General features: G+C 35.5%; 1 protein-coding gene and 1 long non-coding RNA gene across 2 annotated transcripts in view; both read left to right on the top strand.

Annotated features, from left to right (window-relative positions):
• Positions 1 to 4,448: 4,448 nt before the first annotated feature.
• LOC128264835 (uncharacterized) overlaps positions 4,449 to 21,309 on the top strand; it is a 48,238-nt gene continuing 31,377 nt past the window's right edge. The window contains 3 exon segments of the mRNA XM_053000550.1: positions 4,449 to 4,724; positions 5,559 to 5,692; positions 5,746 to 10,824. Coding sequence (XP_052856510.1) covers positions 5,687 to 5,692; positions 5,746 to 10,824 — 5,085 coding nt within the window. The 5' untranslated portion in view covers positions 4,449 to 4,724; positions 5,559 to 5,686.
• LOC128264838 (uncharacterized) lies at positions 16,773 to 17,458 on the top strand. The gene is made up of 2 exons (XR_008268773.1): positions 16,773 to 16,927; positions 17,395 to 17,458. It is a non-coding gene; the product is annotated as an uncharacterized LOC128264838 (long non-coding RNA).

Below are 21,309 nucleotides of genomic sequence, written 5' to 3'. Positions count from 1 at the left end.
GCGAGGATGAAAAATCTTTTTATAAAGATACGAGTTCGATCGTTTTCGATACGCATCAATAACGTTGCAGAACGCGGAGAAACGATCTTTACTCCACAACGCCTACGTACTAAAACCCACTTTATATCAACTATTCCTTTATTTGTTTCTATATTAATGACAAGGTATCAGTCCCGGGCTTGAACCATTATCCATGTCTTTGACATATGACGTCAAAGTTGAAATCTCTGATTTTACACAATTTCTCCAATATTAAAGAGCCTTTAAAAAATATATTTTTAATGGAATCAATTTTAGTTTCTCATCGAAGCTTGTTCAAACAGTATTTAGTTGGATTTTTTATATAATAACAAATAAAATTTTTTTTATTTTATTTTTAGTTTTCCCGCTCTTACGAAGCGCTTTTTATTTGATTACAACAGAAGAATAGTCATTTGTTACGCTGCCTATTTTCGTTGCAAAACTGATTTTAAAAAAAAAAATTTTAATTTTTCATTCCGTTCAGTCGGAAACTCCAAATAGTTTAGCAAATTTGTAAATTTTATAGTTGGATTTTATTGGCGCGTTAAAACGCATTTAGCCCATGTCGCCTTTTTTAAAAAAGGGAATCCCATAAGGCTAAATTCCACATTTAAAATAAATGCGAAAATTTAATGCGACTTCAAACCATTCGCCCCGAACGTATTAAAAAAAATACCGAAAAATAGAAAAAGCTATCGATATTTCGTTACTGCCACCAATTGCTGGCGCAATTTTTGATTTCTTTTGAATATAAAATAAAATGCATAACTGGTTGATCTCTGGCAGGTTAAACTCCCACATATACGGGGATTTTTCCTCTTTCTTAGAAATTGTAGTGGTCTCCGTAGCAAACCCGTAAAACAACAACATCAGCTGCCCTTCCTTTTCGTCCATTTTGGCAAATGCCTCGACGTCATTATGGATTTCGTGCAGAGCATTAAAGATTTCCCTAAACTCTTTCATATTAATGATTTTTCATTTCATTTTTTGTTTGCGATAATTCAAAAGTAAATAAACCCAGATCAGCTGTTCGTGCCATTCACATGACGGAGTTGCATTAGCTAAATGCTAATGCGGCATTGGAACCAGGCGATTAAACACAATTTTGCTCGTTGACGCAGTTGCCTTTGGTATGCTACCGAATGGTATTTTTATACCGAAATCTGGCTGGTATATTTTGTTATAAGTTCTGTCAATTCTTTCAGTTCCTTCATTTATTGCTCGTTGAAATTGTCATATGATCGTCTATGCTCGTATGCTCGAACTTACGTAAAGTCGTATAGTCTGAGAAAAAATAGCTGCAATGAATGATGCAAAGTGTAGTGTCATAATCCTTTATTATTATGAAAAAGTACAATTAAAGAATTAATCATTATTTTGTGATTTTAAAAATTAAACTAATAAAGGTTGCGGTCCCTGGTTACAGCTGTTTGACAAAGAAATATTTTGGATTGTTCCCTTAATTGCTAAAAATTTCTTCTGAATTTTCAACAATTCAGAAATTTAATCGTTTAGGGAATATAATAATATTATTAAAATTATATATGTATATGCGATAATGCGTCGCCTACAATTTGGCAAACGGTGATGCACTGGAGGATCCTAGATGTGCACTTGAAACTAGGTCGAAGATAGGAGAATGGTGCGCAAAGTGAGTATCTGAAGACACATCGTGAGCCTCTGTTGATAACGATCGATGTTGAGCAACAGCTCTTTGATTGTTTCGAGTTTGATACTTTATTGAATAAGCCTAAAAGTATATATAGGAAATTGACTGGTACAAATCTTGCAATTATTCGTATTTTACCAAAGGAAAAAATGCACAGGTAACACAAGCTATTGCCAGATATACATATATAAAATCGGCGAACTGCTGCTGGTTCGACTGACCTACTGACTGTTTGGATGACTTACTTTGCTGTAATTCTTTTGATATTTCTCGGCTCACTTTCTTGAGTGCGATAATAATTAAAATATGTAAACCAGTGTGTCCCAACAACATTTAATATTTAAAAATGTAAAATAATGAATTATAGCCTGATTCCATTGGCGCATTAAAACGCATTTAGCCTAATGCGCATTTATTTACACAGGGAATCCCATAAGGCTAAAATCCGCATTTAAAATAAATGCGATTTTTAAATGCGATTAAAAACCATTCGCCCCGAACATTTTTAGAAAAAATACCGGAAAATACCGATGTTGAACGATATTTTGTTCGTGCCACCACTACAACATCTGTTTTCTATATGCAAGGTTGGCGCAATTTTTGATGTCTTTTGAATATAAAATCTATTTTGTATAAAAATGACTGAAAACTTAAGCGCACGCTGCAAGTTCTGCTCGCGTACCACAATGCATTACTGCTGGATCTCTGGCATAAAATAACTCCCACACATACGGGGATCCTAGCCCTTTTTGGAAACTGTGGTGGTCTCCATTGCAAACCCGTCATAACAACGTAATCAGCTTTTCTTCCTTGTCGTCCAAGTTGGCAAATGCCTCGGTCGCATTATAGATGTCCTGCTGAGCATTACAGAGTTTAGTAAACTCACTAATGTTCATTAATTTTGATTAATTTCTTTTGGATTTGCCAAAATGCAATAGTAAACAAACCCAGATCAGCTGCTCGTGCCACTCACATGTCGGAGTAGCATTAGCTAAATGCTAATGCGCCAATGAAATTAGGCACATTTAAAAAGTCCACTAAAGTGGCAACGGAATCAGGCTATTAGAGTCTTTGTTAATGTTTTCAGATATATCCTGAGACTCATTCAACAAAAGCATCTTCGGGAATATTTTGTAATCAACACTCTATTATTGCAGGCTATTTTTTCTAAGATTTTAAGGTCTTCCGTCCATTTTTTGATCCGAGAAATACCGTGCTCTGCCAATTTCAACCTCAAAAGATTAAATTTCATATTTTTTTTCGCCAAGTCCTGAAGAAATTTCAAAAGAGTTCATCTCAGATATCTGTCAGTACTATATAATTTTCTAATAGTTTTCGTCGATCTGAGTAACCTGACAAAAAGTGTCCACCAGTTATTTGCCTGTCGATCTCTTACAGCTGACGATCGGAATTCGTTGATCATTAAGCCTAGTACTCAGAACGAAAAACAGTTTCCCCAGCGGAAATACATTAATTTTTCTAGTGTGAGCGAAATTTTTAAGAGTTCATAAATTCATTCATAATTCGTAAAACTGATATGGTATAACTGTCAATCTGCTGGTCTTTTTGACTTACAGAAAACATTTCAAATATTTTACGCCAGCTTTCAATTGTTGCATATTGAATATGTAAATTAAGATATTTCGGAATTATAATTATTATATTCGATGTGGTATTTATTTGTGACTGATTATAAGGAACGAAAATGATCTATGTCAAGGGCAAACGGAAAGCGAATACAAAAGAGAGTCGAGAGAGCTGCGCTTCGTTGCGACTTATACATACTTACATATATAAATATTGGGATAATGCAGAACGGAAAATACAGAAAGAGAAGACACAGAGCATTGTAAAATTATTTATGTTCAACACTCCTTCTCAAAGCACTTGTCTGTCATTATAAAATACACAACGCTCCCCCAGCAATTCGAACACAGAGTAGAAATAAGCCATTAGTTTAAAGATAAGAATACCAGTTAAAAACTAATCCATAGCATTTAAATAAAATAAAAGCCGGAAAAATTACTTCTCTAAGAAATTGAAGGAGTGACTTTTGATGGACGGTGGATGGTGAAGGTTGATGGTAGCTCTGTGGGACCAACAGTCCAACATCCATCAAAAATCCCAACCGTTTCGCTGCGATGGGCTCTGTGGGACTGGGCTATAAACAACTTATAGCCTTTTCACATTATAGCCAATTCACATTACAGTATTTTTCGGGGGAACAATGGCAAGGATGTGAAAAAGTGAAACTCCAATTCACACTGCCACTGTCAAAGTCTTCTTCTTCTGAGCTCTTAAAACACATCCAATTAATTTTCCATTCTTTACTAATTTTTGGTTGGATTTGTCTTTGTTTTCAAAAGTCTGAAGTGTGGCCATAACCATCTTCAAATTCAGCAGAAGTTTACAGCGATTGACGGAGCGACCCAAAATGTTTCCTGTTAAAAAAGTCAAACAGCTGTTTGATCAAACTGCAGTTATATAGCCTCTTCCCGCAGAGGTCCATTCACCATTCGATGAACGGATGGTCCATATAGTTTCGCCGTTCCTAAAATTTCACAGTAAGAGCCTGCCAACAGTTAAACCTAGAGTTCATTTTAGGCGTCTGGCAACGATCTGAGAACTAAGTTTTATAAAATAAAATTTTCCCCTTTCGAAAATTAAATTTTTCGATTAAAGCAGAGGTATAATGCTTAAAAATACTGTACCGAGCTTTATTCACCACAGTAATGGTTCTATGTGATATACTCTCAGTGCTGTGCGCATGTTCCGTGTTTTTATTGAATCGAAATTATACAATACAAAATAACAATTTTTCAGTCACTGTGTATTAAAAAATAATAGTTAAAAAGTGGTTTAGAGTATTTAAAGTTATCGGAATAATTAAACAATATCGCTATTATTTGAACTGAAAGTTTAGCTTTACTAAAATGTGATTAATAAAAGGAAACCACAACTATGCTTAAAGGAAATCATAAGATTTAAAAAGGAAAAAAACTTGATTAGACATCAATAAAATAAGTCGTAAGAGGTAAAAACATACACATACAAACATATACTGTTGTTAATGATTCCTTAAACAGTGCAGCCTAGAGATATGCTGTTAAAACCACACTTTACATATGTATGTACATATGTATTTACATATGCCAAACCGAGTGCTCGTGCATTTTTGTACGCAATTTGTAACTCGTAAGCTTTAGAGCATTGCAATTAAGTTATAAAATGCATTATTTACATATGTATATGTATGTATGAACAACTTCAAACAACATTGGTTTAAGAAGGAAAAAATAAGCTAACATAAAAACATAAAAGTGGTGTCAAATTAGATTCTTCTACCTACTCATTTAAATACTAATTCAATAGAAGCATAACCTTAGTTCTACCACCGTCCCCTCAATATAAAAGTGGAATTAAATTTACATACCTACATTTGTACATACATATGTGCATACAAATATATACATATGTACATTACACATTGTGTGCCAAGGCCTTTTTGGAATATCAAGCCATTTATGTGTTGACATCAGATATGTGTTGAACATCATCTCAAAGCATTATGGATTAATATATTATCCATTTGATGACCCTGGCTTTAATGTTTTAAAATAAACTTAAGACCCTGTCGTTTCCTATTCACTATAACCATAATTCACAGCAACTTTTTTAAAAATAATCAGACTTGCAAAAATTAGGATAATATAGGTAGCTGTACAAACTATCATATTCCTTCCATCAGTGTGTCAAAAATGCGCTGCTTGCGTGGGTGCCAACGGGCATTTAAAATGTATAAACGTTATAAAACAAAACAAAAATCGACCATGGATATTATAAATACTTTTTTCATATATATTTTAAGGATTTTTGCTGATCTCTAATGTCCGCCCGACGCCTACAATGTCACACAATTACGGTTTAAGAACTAAACAAGATCAGGTAGAAGAAATAGGTTCCAGATAACAGTGCTGGGTCTCAACAAATTAAAATATGACGGTGAGTAATTGAAATATTAAAAATGTGTTTAAATTAAAATATATATTTTTTAGCACTACGCAAGGCCTGACTACTTTCAAAATACACAAAACGGTGCCTTATCCTCTGACACCGGTCGGTCAACTTACAGTCACATTCCGTACGGAAACCAAAATAGCAGAGAATATTTTAACGATCCATACGATATAAGGAATCAAGGACCAGACGAATACAGAAGTGAGTGCCATCTCACCAGTGATTTTGTACCTACAGGCGTAGATAAAAGCAACAATAGTTATGGCTACGAATATTTAGAATGTTATGGAACGCAAGAACAACCTGATGTTGAAGAGGAATTTGTGGACAATTGGAATGAAAATACTACTGTTGTCGCATCTGAATATGGGTTTGAATATGCGAATCAAAAATGTACCTCATCGAAAATATTGCCTAAGCTGCCAGTCAATAAAAACGTAAGCGGATCATCAAAACCAAGTGCCAGTCAAATGGATATGGAGTTCCACAGAGAAGGTATGTGCACTGAAAGAGACCAACGCCATGGTGTCTGCATGGCCAAAGCACACGAATATGACCATCGTCTTTTGCCTGGTGATAACCAGCTTGTCCATGCCAATAATCTTAATGGATATGCTGGTATTGCCTATTCATCTACATTCTTAAACAATGCAGTGCCAGCAGCGCCATCGCGAGCTTTACCACAAATAGCACGATCTAGCTTTTATTTAAGCCAAGATTTATTTGGATTAAATGCAGACGCGGCTCAGAGGGAGGAACTTTCGCAATGCAGCTTTGGAATGGATCAAACAATGTCGAGGCCATACACTTCCATGTTGCCCTTAGACTACAGTGATTACCAAGAATGTTATTACAATACCGACAATCTTTCAACATATAGCGACACACCGCCGACTAATAATGCACAACTCAAGCTGCAAAAGCAAAGACAAATTTCGTTGATGATGGCGATGACTACAGCTTCTGTGATAGCATCTGGTGAGACTAGAGTGCCGGTTCACTCAAAGCATTCTAAGAAACCAACTGAATTCCAAACAGACTCTATACAAGGAAGCAGCATCAACGTTAGCTCCGTTACAAATGCTTCAGAGAGAATTTTAGAGCCGGAATGCTGTGGTGGATTTGTCACTCCAGGTGACTCTGGTGCCGTCACAAGCACTCAACATACTACAAGAACGACGATTTCAAAGACTAGAAAATTGCCAAAGGTTCTACCAACGTCACAGTGCAAATCTTCGTTGCATACAAATACCACAGCCACCGATGCATTAGGTTCCCCATTATACTCTTTAGATACTGTGGCAGAGAAAAGTCATCGTCCCAAGCAGCTTCCGAAGTTGCCGACATCATTGTCTTTGACCAAGCCACAACCAATACCCAATTCGAATTTGACAACGTATCCTGCCACACCACCATCTTTATTATTTAAATCGACATCCCCTCAATCGCCAGCAACAACAATAAAAACAGCAACAACCACATATTCGCCTATATCAACGTCTAATGTAGCGAGCCATAACTCATTTACCTTTCCCTATGATAGTAAAGAACCTAAAGAAGAAGCGCTTTCGACCAAATCCATCAAAGCAGATACCGCGCCGTCATGGACTTCATCTCCTCCAATACTATCAAAACCAAATCTTAGTCCATCATTGGAGCTTCCGTACAATATTATTCAGCAGAATTTGCCAACATATAACCTACCTGAAATTGAAAAAGCCAAATCAGACATTAAGCCAGACCTACATGAAATATTGGTTAAACCTATTTCAGAAAGTATAAAATCACCCGAGCCATATTGCGAGCCTGATTCAGCCTTATTTAACATATCTGATTATCTAAAGCCTTATACATTAGACATAATTACTTTCTCCGGAGATAAAGAAAATCATATCATAAATGGTGCCAGTTCATTAACCACTACACAACTCGGCTCTGACAACGGGGAGCTCAGTAGTGATATGAGCAAATTGCAATTGTCTGTGCCATCAGGTGACGGACTCTTTCCGTATTCTAACAAGTGGACGGATAGCTGTGTCAATTATCAAAAATATGATGTTGATTTGGGTGAAATTATTGCAACTCAGTCTAATCCAAGCACGACTCAAGCTGAATCAATAAAGTCACCATTAAGTAGTTCCATTCCTCCTCACTCCAAATCTTCGCATTTCACTTCCGATTATTCAACGGAAGGAATCTTATCTCAAATAGCAGGTTCTCCTTCCGACATTAACACAACTGTTAGTTGCATTCAGTCTAACAACGCGTTCACAACAACTGTTCACGTAAATAATCATGAAGTGCTGCCAGTAACCACAAGCCAAAACGCTCCACCATCGCCATCAACTCTAACGTTAAGATCACCGTCGTCAATAGCTCCAATTCTATCCTACACGGACTACATGAAGCAATTTGAGTTGCCCGATTTGCCACAGCTGATAATGGACCTCTCAGAAAATGAGCCCGTTTCTCTCAGTGTTTCTAATGCTATTACAACTGATACTGACACTAATACCGAACGTTTCACGTCATGCAAAGAGTTGGATAACAAAGCCAAATGTAGTGATCCATTACCTTCGTACTTAACAGAAATTTTTGATGCAAATAACGTGCCCAGCGTTTCATTTGAGATTCCAAAAACTCCCGAAAACGATGAAAAGATAAATTTAACTAATATTGCAACCGTACCCTCAGTACCAATTACCACCACAATATGTTCAGTAGTCCCTCCGAATCGACCTATATATATGTCAGAGGCTGAGGCGATAGATAACACTGCAGTTTCATTCGATGACACCTTTTACGATAGTTTTAATGTTGACATAATAGAACTGACGGCATCTGTTGGACATATTGAAACTGAAAACGGTTTAAGCAATACCGCAATTTTAAGTGGGGAAACTAATAGTATGACTATCGATAATGAGACCCCGGTTGAATTGAGTATTAAAAATACTGTGGACACAAGAGATATGAATCAGAATTTGAGCTCAGGACAAGGTGGTTATTATAAGCCATCTCAGACCCAACAAAAAGCGAATGTGGTTGCATCTGCAGCAACAAGTGTGCTGGGTGGAATTTCGAAAGGCCTAAAAGGAGGATTGGACGGTGTTTTAAGTGGTGTCGGTTCAGCAGTTGAAGTCACTCAGACGACTAACAGCACTAAAAAAGGGTTTGGATTTAGCTTAGCATCTAAGCTTGTGCCCAGTGTCGGTGGGTTACTTTCCAGTTCAAGTTCAAACTCTAGCAAACAAGCACAAGCCCCAAAAATAGAAACTACTTCTCCTTATATAACGACATCAGCTGAAAATGTTTCTAATGATCACAGTACTTACGTGGGAACGACATCTCCATCCTGTCTTTTTAATAATACACAGAACAATTTATACGCCACAACAGTTTCAAACACCTTGGAGGTGTCTCGCGATTACAATGATATAGTGGTAGCAACCAGTTCGGCTATGATGGAAAACATCTGTGACAGTTACGATGAAAGCTATGATGAGATGATTTTAACTGAAAACATGTTGAAAGTAGGAATGGTTGAACGTGAACCTGAGTATGGCCTAATAGAAAATCCTTATTCGTATCACATACCAGACGAGGCACAGGGCGACAATATGAGTGCATATGATAAATCGCACAAGGATGTTTTAAATGAACCGGGTTTTGATATGGAAGATAAAATAAGAAATGACGAGCCGCATTTTCAAAAACCTATAATAAAAAAAGTAAATACTACATCTGGTGGTATGTTCGGATCTATTTTAGGAAAAGCAGCTGCAGCTGTCCAATCAGCAACGCAAGCTGTCAATCAAGGTGCATCCTCAGTGGCTTCAGTCGTGGCTCAGAAACCATCAATGCTACCCACAACACACATAGTGCCTGACTCGTCTGGTATTTCCTCGCCTAATACGATGAAACGTGATTCGGAATTGGGTTCAGTTGGTTGCGATGCAATGAATATCGATTACAACTACCAACTGACCAACGAAGAGTCTCTGCCAAGCCATTACGCAAATACTGGCGATGATTATGAGAATAGTAATTTTAAAATGCATGAATATGGTACATATACAGATAATAAGGCATTTGCCAATTACCATTCCAATGGTAATCAAAGCCAGTTTAAGGATGACACGATGATTTCCGGGCTATCTCAAGTGATTAGTAATGGCACAAAAATACTACCGACGGTGCCGCCAGCAGGATCCACCGGCAAAAAACTGCCCACCGTCAACGGTAAATCGGGATTGCTAATTAAACAAATGCCGACAGAGATATATGATGATGAATCGGATGAGCTTGATGAGCTAAATGTTAGTCTATCGATCGGCAAAGAACCGAGTTATCGCATTGATAGCGAGCAGGATGATTACTACATGGATCTTCAGCCGACGGCACCGTCGAATCAGACGAACGGTTATTATGAACACGTCAATAATGGTTATGATTATCGAGAGGATTACTTTAATGAGGAGGATGAATACAAGTACCTCGAACAGCAGAGAGAGCAAGAGCAACATCAGCCAAAAAACAAAAAATATCTGAAGCAAACCAAAGGTATGCTATCGAGCAGTCAGCCACAATCCTCATTAGATTTCATAGACGATAGACAGGACGATGACTTTATATACGAAAACTATCACAGCGAAGAAGACAGCGGAAAATATTTAGATGAGAGCTCTAGTGGTAGCGTCGGTCCCATCGAAGGGCGAAATTTAAAAATGGATGTAATATGCGTTGGTACTCGCAAAGACTCGAACGGGGAGCCTTCAGTACCCGCAATCAGCACTCATATGAAGGGCGAGTATTTTACTCCGACAAATAATTCACTTCAAAATCATGACAGTGTGATTAGCGAATCAACGACAAACATTTCGGGCTTTAGCAAAGAGAAAGTATGTCCAGACCTCGACGAAAGAGATGAAGACATAAATGATCAGCTATCTGATCTTACTGACTTAAATAAACGTATTTCGCAAAAGAAGAAACCGCTCCTAAGGGGAGAAACTGAAGAAGTTGTGGCTGGTCACATGCAGATGATACGACAACCGGAAATCACAGCAAGGCAACGATGGCACTGGGCGTACAATAAAATAATTATGCAACTTAATGTAAGTACAAAATATATTTTTATAAAACATATAGATATAAGCAAATTAAAAAAAAAAGTTTCAAAACTGACAGGATTGGAAAATGTGTACACAAGCCGACACAACTTTTTGTCTCCATATATAAATGGATTTGCCGTTTTTTCTGGGGATTTCCGCAAAGCTCAAACCAGTATTAGACATTTTACAGGGGCCTAAGCTAGCACCAGTGTTGGGAAAGGTTCTAATTCAATACAAGGTATTTGTGAAAATAAGTACTTAGGTCAGGTAAAAGCTTAATTTCATTTTAAAGACAAATGAAAATCTTTACCTATGTAAGGTAAGAGGTATCCTCATATTTGTTTACCTAGGTAGTGTAAAGGGTATTAGAAAAGTGTACTTAGGTACATGCCTACAGGTATCTAGGTACACCCTACCACTGGCTAGCACTTGTAGAAATCAGGTCCCGAATAGCCCAAAATCTGCCTATTATCTCCTAAAGTTGATTGTATTTTTATTTTGATCTATTCTACTCTAAAAACTTATAATGCATGCTTATACTTAAATATAATACTACTATTATTATAATACTAATAATAATAATAATAATAATTATACCAAAAAAAATATCAGTACCAAGCTAAGCATTTTCCTAAGTTATTTTCAACTCAATACATGTGTCAGGCTAAAGGGAGCCACATATTTTTTTACCCTTGCAGAGGGTTTTATAATTTGAATGAGACATTTCCGACCCTACAAAGTATATATTTTCTTGATCAGCATCACTAGGAGAGTCGATCTTGCCGTTCGTCTGTCAGTCTTTCCGTCCCTTTCTACGCAAACTAGTCTCTCATTTTTAAAGCTATCTGCATGAAACTTTCCCAAATGTTGTCGTTCGACTATAGCATATACATAGCTCCCATAGGAACAATCGGAAAAATAAATAAAAACAAGAAAGGAAGCAAACTTCGGCAAGCCGAAGTTCATATACCTTTGCAGCTATTGCAAAAATTAAATATTCTTGAAAACTTTAAGATTATGATTAACTTGCGTATATGTTTAAAACATTGAAGCTATGATGATTTGCAAAATAATTATTCGATAGTTTCTATGGCAGCTATATGATATCGTTTTCCGATTTCAATAAAATTAAAATCGTAATTCTGAACTGTCAAATTATTGATAAGTCAAAAATAATTTTTAATAAAAATTACGAAACAGACAAGTTACATTTAAAATAAAATGTTTATATATTTTTATTGTTTCTATGGGAGCAATATGATATAGTCGTCCGATTTTTATGAATTTAAAACCGTCATTTTGAATTCAAAGAACTAAAATAAATTAAAAAACAACTAAGTTATGATTTTTTAAATTTATTTTTCCGATTGTTCCTATGGGAGCTATATGCTATAGTCGTCCGATTCGGCTCGTTTCGACTTACGTACTCCCAGCAATAGAAAGACAACTTTTGGGAAAGTTTCATGCAGATAGCTTTAAAACTGAGGGACTAGTTTGCATAGAAACGGACGGACGGACAGATGGACATGGCTAGATCAACTGTCCTAGTGATGCTGATCAAATATATAAATTTTTTATAAAGCCGGAAATGTCTCCTTCACTGCGTACGAAACTTTTGACTGTATTTAAAATATCCTCTGCAAGGGTATAATGAATAAAATTGTTGTTTAAATGCTTTAAAAAACGTATAAAGGCGTTTAAAAAATCCATAAATTGCCTTTTTATCAAGAGAGGAAGCGAACTTCGATTTTACATTACGACTACATTTCGATCTTATAGCTTTAAATTTCTAAAAACAATAAACGATAAAAAAACACTTTTTTTTTGGTAAAATTAAACAATGTAATATTAGAAGTTTTTGGTGTTGACGTTAATTTTATCTCGTCAAGAGGTGTTTTCGTTAGATAGACATATAAATCAAAATTTAAATATTTTCAAAAACATTTCAATTTTCCAAAAGCTGCAACTGTATATGAGCTTCGGCTTGCCGAAGTTTGCTTCCTTTCTTGTTTTAAAATTCTTTTGAACATAGTAATGGCTTAATAATTCAGAATTACGCTTTTAATTTTATTCAAATCGGAAAACGGTATTATATAGCTGCCATAGGGACGTTCGAAGAATTGAGCTGCAAAACACCATACCTTCAATGTTTTAAAACATATACTCTGTAATAGAAGGCGAGAAGCTTGACTCTGAGCGATATTAATTGGGCATTTATAGGGGAACTTTACATAGGTGTTTATGGCTAGGTATTGGTAACATGCGATTAAGAAGCTCTTATGCGTATTCAAATGGTATCCTAGTTTAATGGTTAACTACGTTCTAGTTATCTTTTTCTGATACAATAATTACCCGATCAGATAACTGGGGGTTCTTGTCCTGACTTATTATAGCATATGCTTTTAGTACGGTTGTCGTCTTGGCTAACAGTATGATAAAGATATGTTTTATGGTCGAACAATTTTAAAATCTAGATGTTCTAAAGAATATTTAATTTTTGCAATAGCTGCAAGGGTATATTTCTTTCTTCCTTTCTTGTTAGACTATTAATATTAATGTTAATAACATACCATAGCTGGCATATCATATATCTGCCATAGAAAATCATCAAAGCTTCATTGTTTTTAGACATTTAGTCACAAATTTAAATATAGTTAGGAACGCTTTTAAACAGTAAATGAACTTTTTTACACGCTATAGAAGGTTTCTACGTTTTAAGAACCAACCAATTCCAAATTGCAAACATTCTGTTCAAAGCATAGAGAAATTTCCGACGTTGGGCTTCAATACCCTTAGATAGCTGATGAGTCTAAGGTGATGATCAGACGAAACTATCTAGTCCTATATAGTAGCGTTTACTGCTTAGGGAGTGCAAGTGTGATAAAAGTTATTAAAACGTTGAGTTATATAAATTTAAAACCAACCATAACTTTCTGTTAAGCAAGCAAAAAACTTCGATTTATAGTTGTATTAAAGCATATTTATTAAATATTATATTAAATTAATTAATCATTAGCTCCCATAGAAACAACCGGAATATAAAAAAAAAATAAAAAAAAACTATTGTCATTTCTCTGATTTTCAATTTTTTTAAAAATCATTTAATGTTGAAATTCGTCTCATAGCTTCAATGTTTTTAGACGTATACCCAAATAATTCAAATTTAAATGTTTTAAGGAATATTTAATTTTTGCAATACCTGCAAGGGTATATAAACATCAATTGGCCGAAGTTTGCTTCTTTTCTTGTTTTTTGGTTGCCATAGAAACGGCAGCCATATTTCTATAAAATTAAAAAAGATTTTGTAATAACAAAAAACCAAAAAAGATTTATTATACCCTTTGAAAGGGTATAAATATAATATTACAGTCTTCAATATGTTTGTGGGCTTTTCACCATGTTCTTTCAGATAAAGGCAAACTCTTTTATGTATACCTATATGCGGGCAAGCAACAACTTGAATATGCAACAGGGGCACATACATGTAAATGTTAATTTTGTTACTACGTAAATATTTTTGTTGTGGGACTGATGGTTTTTTGTCAGAAGTAACCTAATTTTCTAACCAAATATTTACTTTGCGAATCGAGCAACTCGCTGAAATTCACATTTTATAGTTATGTTTGTACTTAAATTATTTAATATTATTATTAGAGAAATAATGGTTGATCCATTAAAAAAGATAAATTAATTAAAATATAAGTTGACAAAAAACAATACATTTTAAAATATTACAGTAATATATTTATAGGCTATAATAGCTTACATCAACCCTTGAAAAACAGGGTATCAAGAAACCATTTTGTTCAAGCTTGCTTCGTTTTTATATATGATCGTGAGGGTTAATGCCAAGTGTTATTTCTCTTGAGCCGTGTGACTAGTAAACAGCAACATTTCGATGAACTTTATATATGAAAGGTTCCGACAACGATCGACAACAAACTCTTGCAATATTTTAAATGAAAAGCTTACAAATGTAGTAGATAAAAATGTTCAGTCCATGGCAGAACGAACCCGCAAGCTAAGCCTCCTTCTAAAAAATGAAACGGAAATTCTTATTGTAAGTACTTATACAAAAATTATTAAACTACCTCCCTTTTTTATAACATTGCGGAAGGTATTAAAATTTTAGTCAGAAGGTTGCAATGCAGTGAAGGAGACCCAATAAAGTATATATTTTCATGATCAGTATCACTGGAGAGTCGATCTAGCCGTGTGCGCCTGTTCGTTCGTACGCCGGTGTGTCCGTCTTTCTGTTTAGACGCAAGTATAGTATTCAAATAATTATTAACAGCGAAATTCTAATATTTAACCATTAATACTAATACAATTTTGAAAAACAGCAAAGTTATACATTTTTATATTTTAGTTTTTCAGTCAAAAGTTTGCAAAGCAGTGAAAGAGACCCTATAAAGTGTATATATTCTTGATCAGCATCACTGGAGAATCAGTATAGTCTTCTGACTGAAAATCATCTTAGCTTGGATGTTTTTAAACATATACCCGTATAATTCGAAATTTAGATTTTTTAAAGAATATATTTTGTGTGCAAGGCTATATTAATTTTGGCTTGCCGAAAGTTGCTTCCTTTCTTGTTTTATTTAGTGTTCAGTTTAACAATTAGCATTAGCAAAGAAATTTTTTTTACACTTGGAGAGCTGTGCTGAACTTTGCTGGCACCGATAAAAGTAGTCCCCGGAAGACCAAACCAAATATTAAACAAAAAAAGTGTTTTTGAATGGGTTTGCTCCCTACTCATTCACAAAGAGTCCGCAGATGGTCGGTTTTCGGACACTTTGAAACGGTTAAGGGTTAGATTTTGGTGTAACAATTTCATTCAATTTAAGCAAACGTTATGATTTTTAAATTAAATTTTAAACCGCTCTAAAAATAAATAGAGCAAAGTTTAAAAAAATTACGGATTCGGGTTGTTGTTTTTGGGTTCCTCTACCGAAATACATATATATTCGGCCAGCCGAAGTTTGTATACCCACCCTTGCAGCTATTGCAAAAATTAAATCAACCCAAAAGAATTTAAAAAAGAAATTTAAAATGAGATAAGTAACGATTTTTTCTTAATTTATATGTTTTAGGGTTTTTAACATGGGAGCTATATGATGTAGTAGTCCGATTTTGATAAAATTTAAACCGTACTTCTGGAATAGTAAACAACTCTGGTTATCGAAAAAAAAGAAAAATATTTAAAAACAGCTAAGTTTTAAAATTTTTCTTAATTTTTTTCCCGTTTTTTTAAACGTACACGCACATATGATATGAATGTCAATATAAATTTATATGTTTAAAAGAATATTTAATTTTTGCCATAGATGCAAGGGTGTATGAACTTCGGATTGCCGAAGTTTGCTTCCTATCTTGTTTGTTTTAAATAATATTTAATTTTTTTAATAGCAGCAAGGGTATCTAAAATTTGTCTTGCCGAAGTTTGCTTAATATCTTGTTGTTTTTGCCTTATAATTTTCGACCAAGTTGATCTAGCTATGTCTGACTTTCCGTTTATCCTTTTTTCCGTCCGCTCCTACTTAATTGCTGAACACTCAAAAAAAAATGAAAATTAAAAAAAAATAGTTGTTTTTGAACATGTACTCGTGTACTCTGAGTTGTAGTAACTTTTTACATCAGAAATACGGTTTTATTAGTCACATAACTTTATTCTAAAAGCTAGCCTAATAAACGCATACAAATTTGAAAGATTTGCACAAATATCAAGTAAGACTAGACGCTCTTATCTAAATGTATATGGACAATATCATAATTGTTTATTTATGCATATATGAAATAATAAATAAGCTTTCCAATTGTAAGCAGCGCAACAACTTTAAGAGTGCTTGATGGAGCAACTGAAAGAGCATGCGCAGTAGGAAGCCAACATATTCTCTTAAATACTCGCTTTCGTACTCAGACTTGACCTTTTTTTTCTGTATACAGGAGCTTTTTCCAAGTTTCCAAGTTAGTGTGTAAGCGTCAACCACACAAATGCCTACTTGCTGTAGCTCCATTAAAACGAAGCTAGGTGCAACAAAGAAGAATTTACTAAGTTGTAGTATACATTTCAACGTTTTTCAAATCCATCACTGCACAAGTAACTGTGCGTAGTAAATATACACAGTTTTAGTTTTCATATACAGATAAAATATTTTGAAAAATGCACTGCCTTGTGTTTAACCATTGCGTATACATAATTGCGTATACATGGTTAAAGGATTTAACGGAGTTTTATTCTAAAAAAAATAAATAAATTTTGTGGCAGCTACTACTGCCCTCAACACTCTGGTATACGAAACGACTTTAATGCTTTTAAACTGGTGTTTGCTTTGAGCTTATACAGCTTGAAGTAAATTTTTAAGTAATTGTGCTCACGGATTTATGTGGTTGGATTTAACACCACTTTTAAAGATGTTCATTTGTCCAACTTCCTAAGTAAATAAGGCATTGAGAAAGTGCAATTTAAGAAAGCTTTTATTTGCATCTATATATAAATATTTTTTTCAATTTGTTTAACTTGTGTATACTTGTTTCTTAATTTTTCCCACTAACATCGAAATATTGTTATAGGTACATATGTATATAAGCATTCAGTATTTCAGACGATTTCGCGTTGACAATTGGATAAAACGTATGTATTTAACTTAGAACAAGAAAATCTGATTTTAAAAGACAAACCTATTTAGGTAAAATAACGTTTTACATTTAAAACGGCATTTCAAAACGATATGATGAACACATCTCAGCCACAGGCGCCGGGGACTCTAGAGAAAAAAAGTCAGTTCCGAAAGCAGGAACACAAATCCAACTCCGAGGAAAAGGTTGAGCACCAGCTTACGTTCGCAGAAAATACTCTAAAGACTCAGATTCAACTAAAGGAACAATTGCGACACCAGCAGCAGTCAACGATGTATGCGAATTCAGTATCCAACCCTTCTACTGGCGGATCAGCTCGGATCAACGGATCAGCTCAAACCCGATATCAGTCAGCGGAAAGGTCAGAATACCAGGTTAATTCAGCCCACCACCAAATAAACTTGATGCCTGCCCAGTCACAATTATTGCATTTGCAACCACCGTTAAGTAAGTCGCCCACAGGCTTGGATACCACTTACTCCAGCTATCCAAACACCAATGGCAGTATGGTGTCGATAAAAAGTGAACAGCAGTTGTGTCAGATATACAATTCGCAGCAGCATTCCGATTACATAATCTCCGATTATATGGATAAAATTGCGACGCGGATTAGTTTACTCGAGACAGAGTTAAAGTTTGCTTGGCGAGCGTTGGACCTGCTTTCTACAGAGTACGGGAAAATTTGGATTCGTTTGGAGAAGCTTGAAAACATATCCGTAGAGCAACAATCTGTGGTTAGCAATCTTATGGACCTAATCGGATCAGCAGCCCAGGAACAGCAGGAGGGCAACATCGAAGGGTTGGAATTCCCTTTATTTCAGGATGAAGATCAGCTGCTACCATTGGTATTAGAAGATGCTATGGGTGTAGACAAAGTCTTAGAAGACGAACCACCGGTTCCAGACTATGACAAAGAACTAAGTTTTGGAAATCATAATCACAGTGTAATGTCACAGCTTACACAGGTCCGCGATCCCGATGTATTTTCCAATTCAGCTTGTGCCCTGGACTCTCACATCCCTTCTAATCCTTACTTTAGTTATGAAAATGTTGCTTTGAATAACCAAAGCTTGGGCTTCGGCAAGACCGATGACCCTAATCTTAAGAGATTTCAGCCGGATACTGAAGCTTCATCGAGGATACAACTTTACTCAGATACTGACCTTATGTTGTACGAGAAACAGCAAATTCTGGCAAATAATGCACGGGCCGAACTAATGAAGGAATTTATAAATGGACGACGAGTGTTAAATGAGATTTCAGCATCCTCGGGTCAAAGTTTCAGAAAATGTTCCAGTATCTCACAGCCAAGAGAAGGACTTAAAAATGAGCAATCGTATGTGGAATTAGACGGTGATCACATAAGACAGCCAAGCAACGCTTGTAATGAACTAGATAATCTTATCGAAGATGTTAAGTTTTTTCGTTTAGCAGCCTCTAAAACCGGCGAGGGTGGAAACCAAGTACTACCTATTGAAGATACTGGAGGAACGAAGATTTCAGCTAAAGCTGATGAAATGAGCGAATCTTTTTACAAAAAACTAAACGAGGCATATCGAGACAATGACTTAAGTTCTGAGATATTTAAAGTGGATGCATTGCTGTATCAGTCTGAGGCTACCCACGAAAAAATTGGATCAATCAGTGGCCATCCAGCGAACTCCTTAGACTCAAAACGTCGGGAGGGGAAGGATAATTTAGATATGCAGTCTTTAGACACTGCAAAGACAAGTCTTGTAGTGCAGCCAAACAACAATTGTAGCAAGGAGTCAAGAAGACATCGAAAAAAAAAGCATCATACAAACGAAATGGACATGATAAATAAACTGAAGTGTATCCTTGCACAAGCTCAATCGTCACGGATTATTAATGGTGATAATGAAGAATTGAGTGCTGGACTGTTAGGTGTGCATACTGGTAATAAAAAAATTGAAGTTCGAGCCGATAAGATACAGAATGGGTTAGACAATCGACTTTCACAAAATAGTATTTACTTGTTAAGTGATGACAACCGAATAATTTTAGACAACATAACAGAAACTCTAATAGAGGAAATAAATAAAATTCCAGGCCTGAAATCTTTAAGTGCATCACAAATTAGCCAATTACGCAGCACTGTATGGTCCGAAGAGAAGTTTTTTCAAAAACTAAGCCAAGTCGATAAAAAATTGACTCTGCTCTTACTAAATCCGATAACTGTAACTGAGGAGCTGCGAAGACATTGTATTACAAATAGCAATGAAAAATTTATTCTGGTTATGAAAAAGTTAAAAAAAAATATTGATACATTAAAAAAATTAGTTGGTAGCTCATTGGACGATTTTAAAACCGACAAACTGGGTGCAAAAACAACCTCAACTCATACCGTCAGTCCCAATCTTACATCGAAAATAAATGTTTGCAGCTTTAGTGCTCATTTATTAAGAAACAAATCAGATTTGGATGAACAACTAAAGATTCTCGAAACGCAAGAGATTGAAATAAACCGAAAAAAAAATATAGACCAAATTGTAAGCGGACTTAGTGGGGACATGGACCACTCTTTTAACCAAAATGTAGAATATGAAAGTAGTTACAATATTGACCCCACAGCTGATGATTTTAAAAGTTCATTGACAAATATTTATAATGAAGATGAGTACATTAAGTCATTAAAAAAAAGTCTGGAACGTCACAACAGCATGATTTTTCTGCTCCATTTACAAAATCCTGAGAAACACAAGGTGTCTGCCGAAATGAATGATGCACTAATAGATTCAAATCGAGCCAGCCTCAGTCCCCCACCACCAGCTCCCAACGATATTCTTAACTTTAATGAGTCCGTAAATCAATTTAGTGCTGAAATGGACTCACATCAACAAAAGAATACGAAATCAGATTCGGGCTTGTCGTCGATGAGTGGTTGGTCACCAAATTCCCCAGGGCCAGTTGGAATTCAAAACAGCAATTTTTTGTGTAGCAAAATCATCGATAAAAGTAATGATGATACATTAACAGGATACCCATCATTGCCATTAGCTGGAAGTTCCAACCTAAATAGCATACGAACTGGTTATGATAAAAATAGTACTGGCAAACAAAATGATTATGTAATATCAGAAGAAAACTTAAACTACATTCACGAGCTTTCTAAGAATTTACCGATTTGCTCTGCTTATGAAAATAGGTCAATTTTCGATATAAATTCCGACGCAAATGCCATGGAAAAATGTTCAACTGTTGACGAAATGATAGAATGGGATCAGCTTAATCAACAAGATACAAAAAATCTTTCAACGGAGCTGTCAAACTCCACCCGTATGCCAGACCTGTTGACTACTGAAACAAATAAATCAACTGCAAAGTCAATGGTAAACAACAAATTCGCAAAGGTTAATCTAGGAAATGTTAAAAGACAAAACGATGAACGAATATTAAGATACAGCCATGTAGAATCAACTATGGATTACGAAAAAACGGTGAATCAATGTAATAGACGTTATTTGACAGATAGACTAGTATTCTATCCGTCTTCCAACTCTATTATTGATTACAATAGCAGCAATAACTTGGATTACTTAGGTCAACAGAACCAAAAACGATTTACTAGAGAATCCGGGTCTAAGCCGGATCTTGAAGCCCCACAGGTTCATCATAATTTTACTGCTAATACTTATTCCCAAGCGCAGCTGGGAAATTTTGTTGGCCCGACTGGCTCAAGTCAATCAGAACTATGTTTTAACTCTGTACCTATGTTGAGTTCTGCTGATCCTTCGAGCAATATTAAAAGACATCCACGACTTGGTCCAGGAGTCGGGCCTGCTAAGCCCGCAAAGGTATGGAACAAGCTAAATACCCTCTTGGTAGATA

This window comes from Drosophila gunungcola, unplaced genomic scaffold (assembly GCF_025200985.1).
Source record: "Drosophila gunungcola strain Sukarami unplaced genomic scaffold, Dgunungcola_SK_2 000080F, whole genome shotgun sequence".
Classification (NCBI taxonomy): Eukaryota; Metazoa; Arthropoda; class Insecta; order Diptera; family Drosophilidae; genus Drosophila; species Drosophila gunungcola.
Note: the sequence above shows the minus strand (reverse complement) of the source record. Positions and strands in the feature narration are given on the sequence as shown.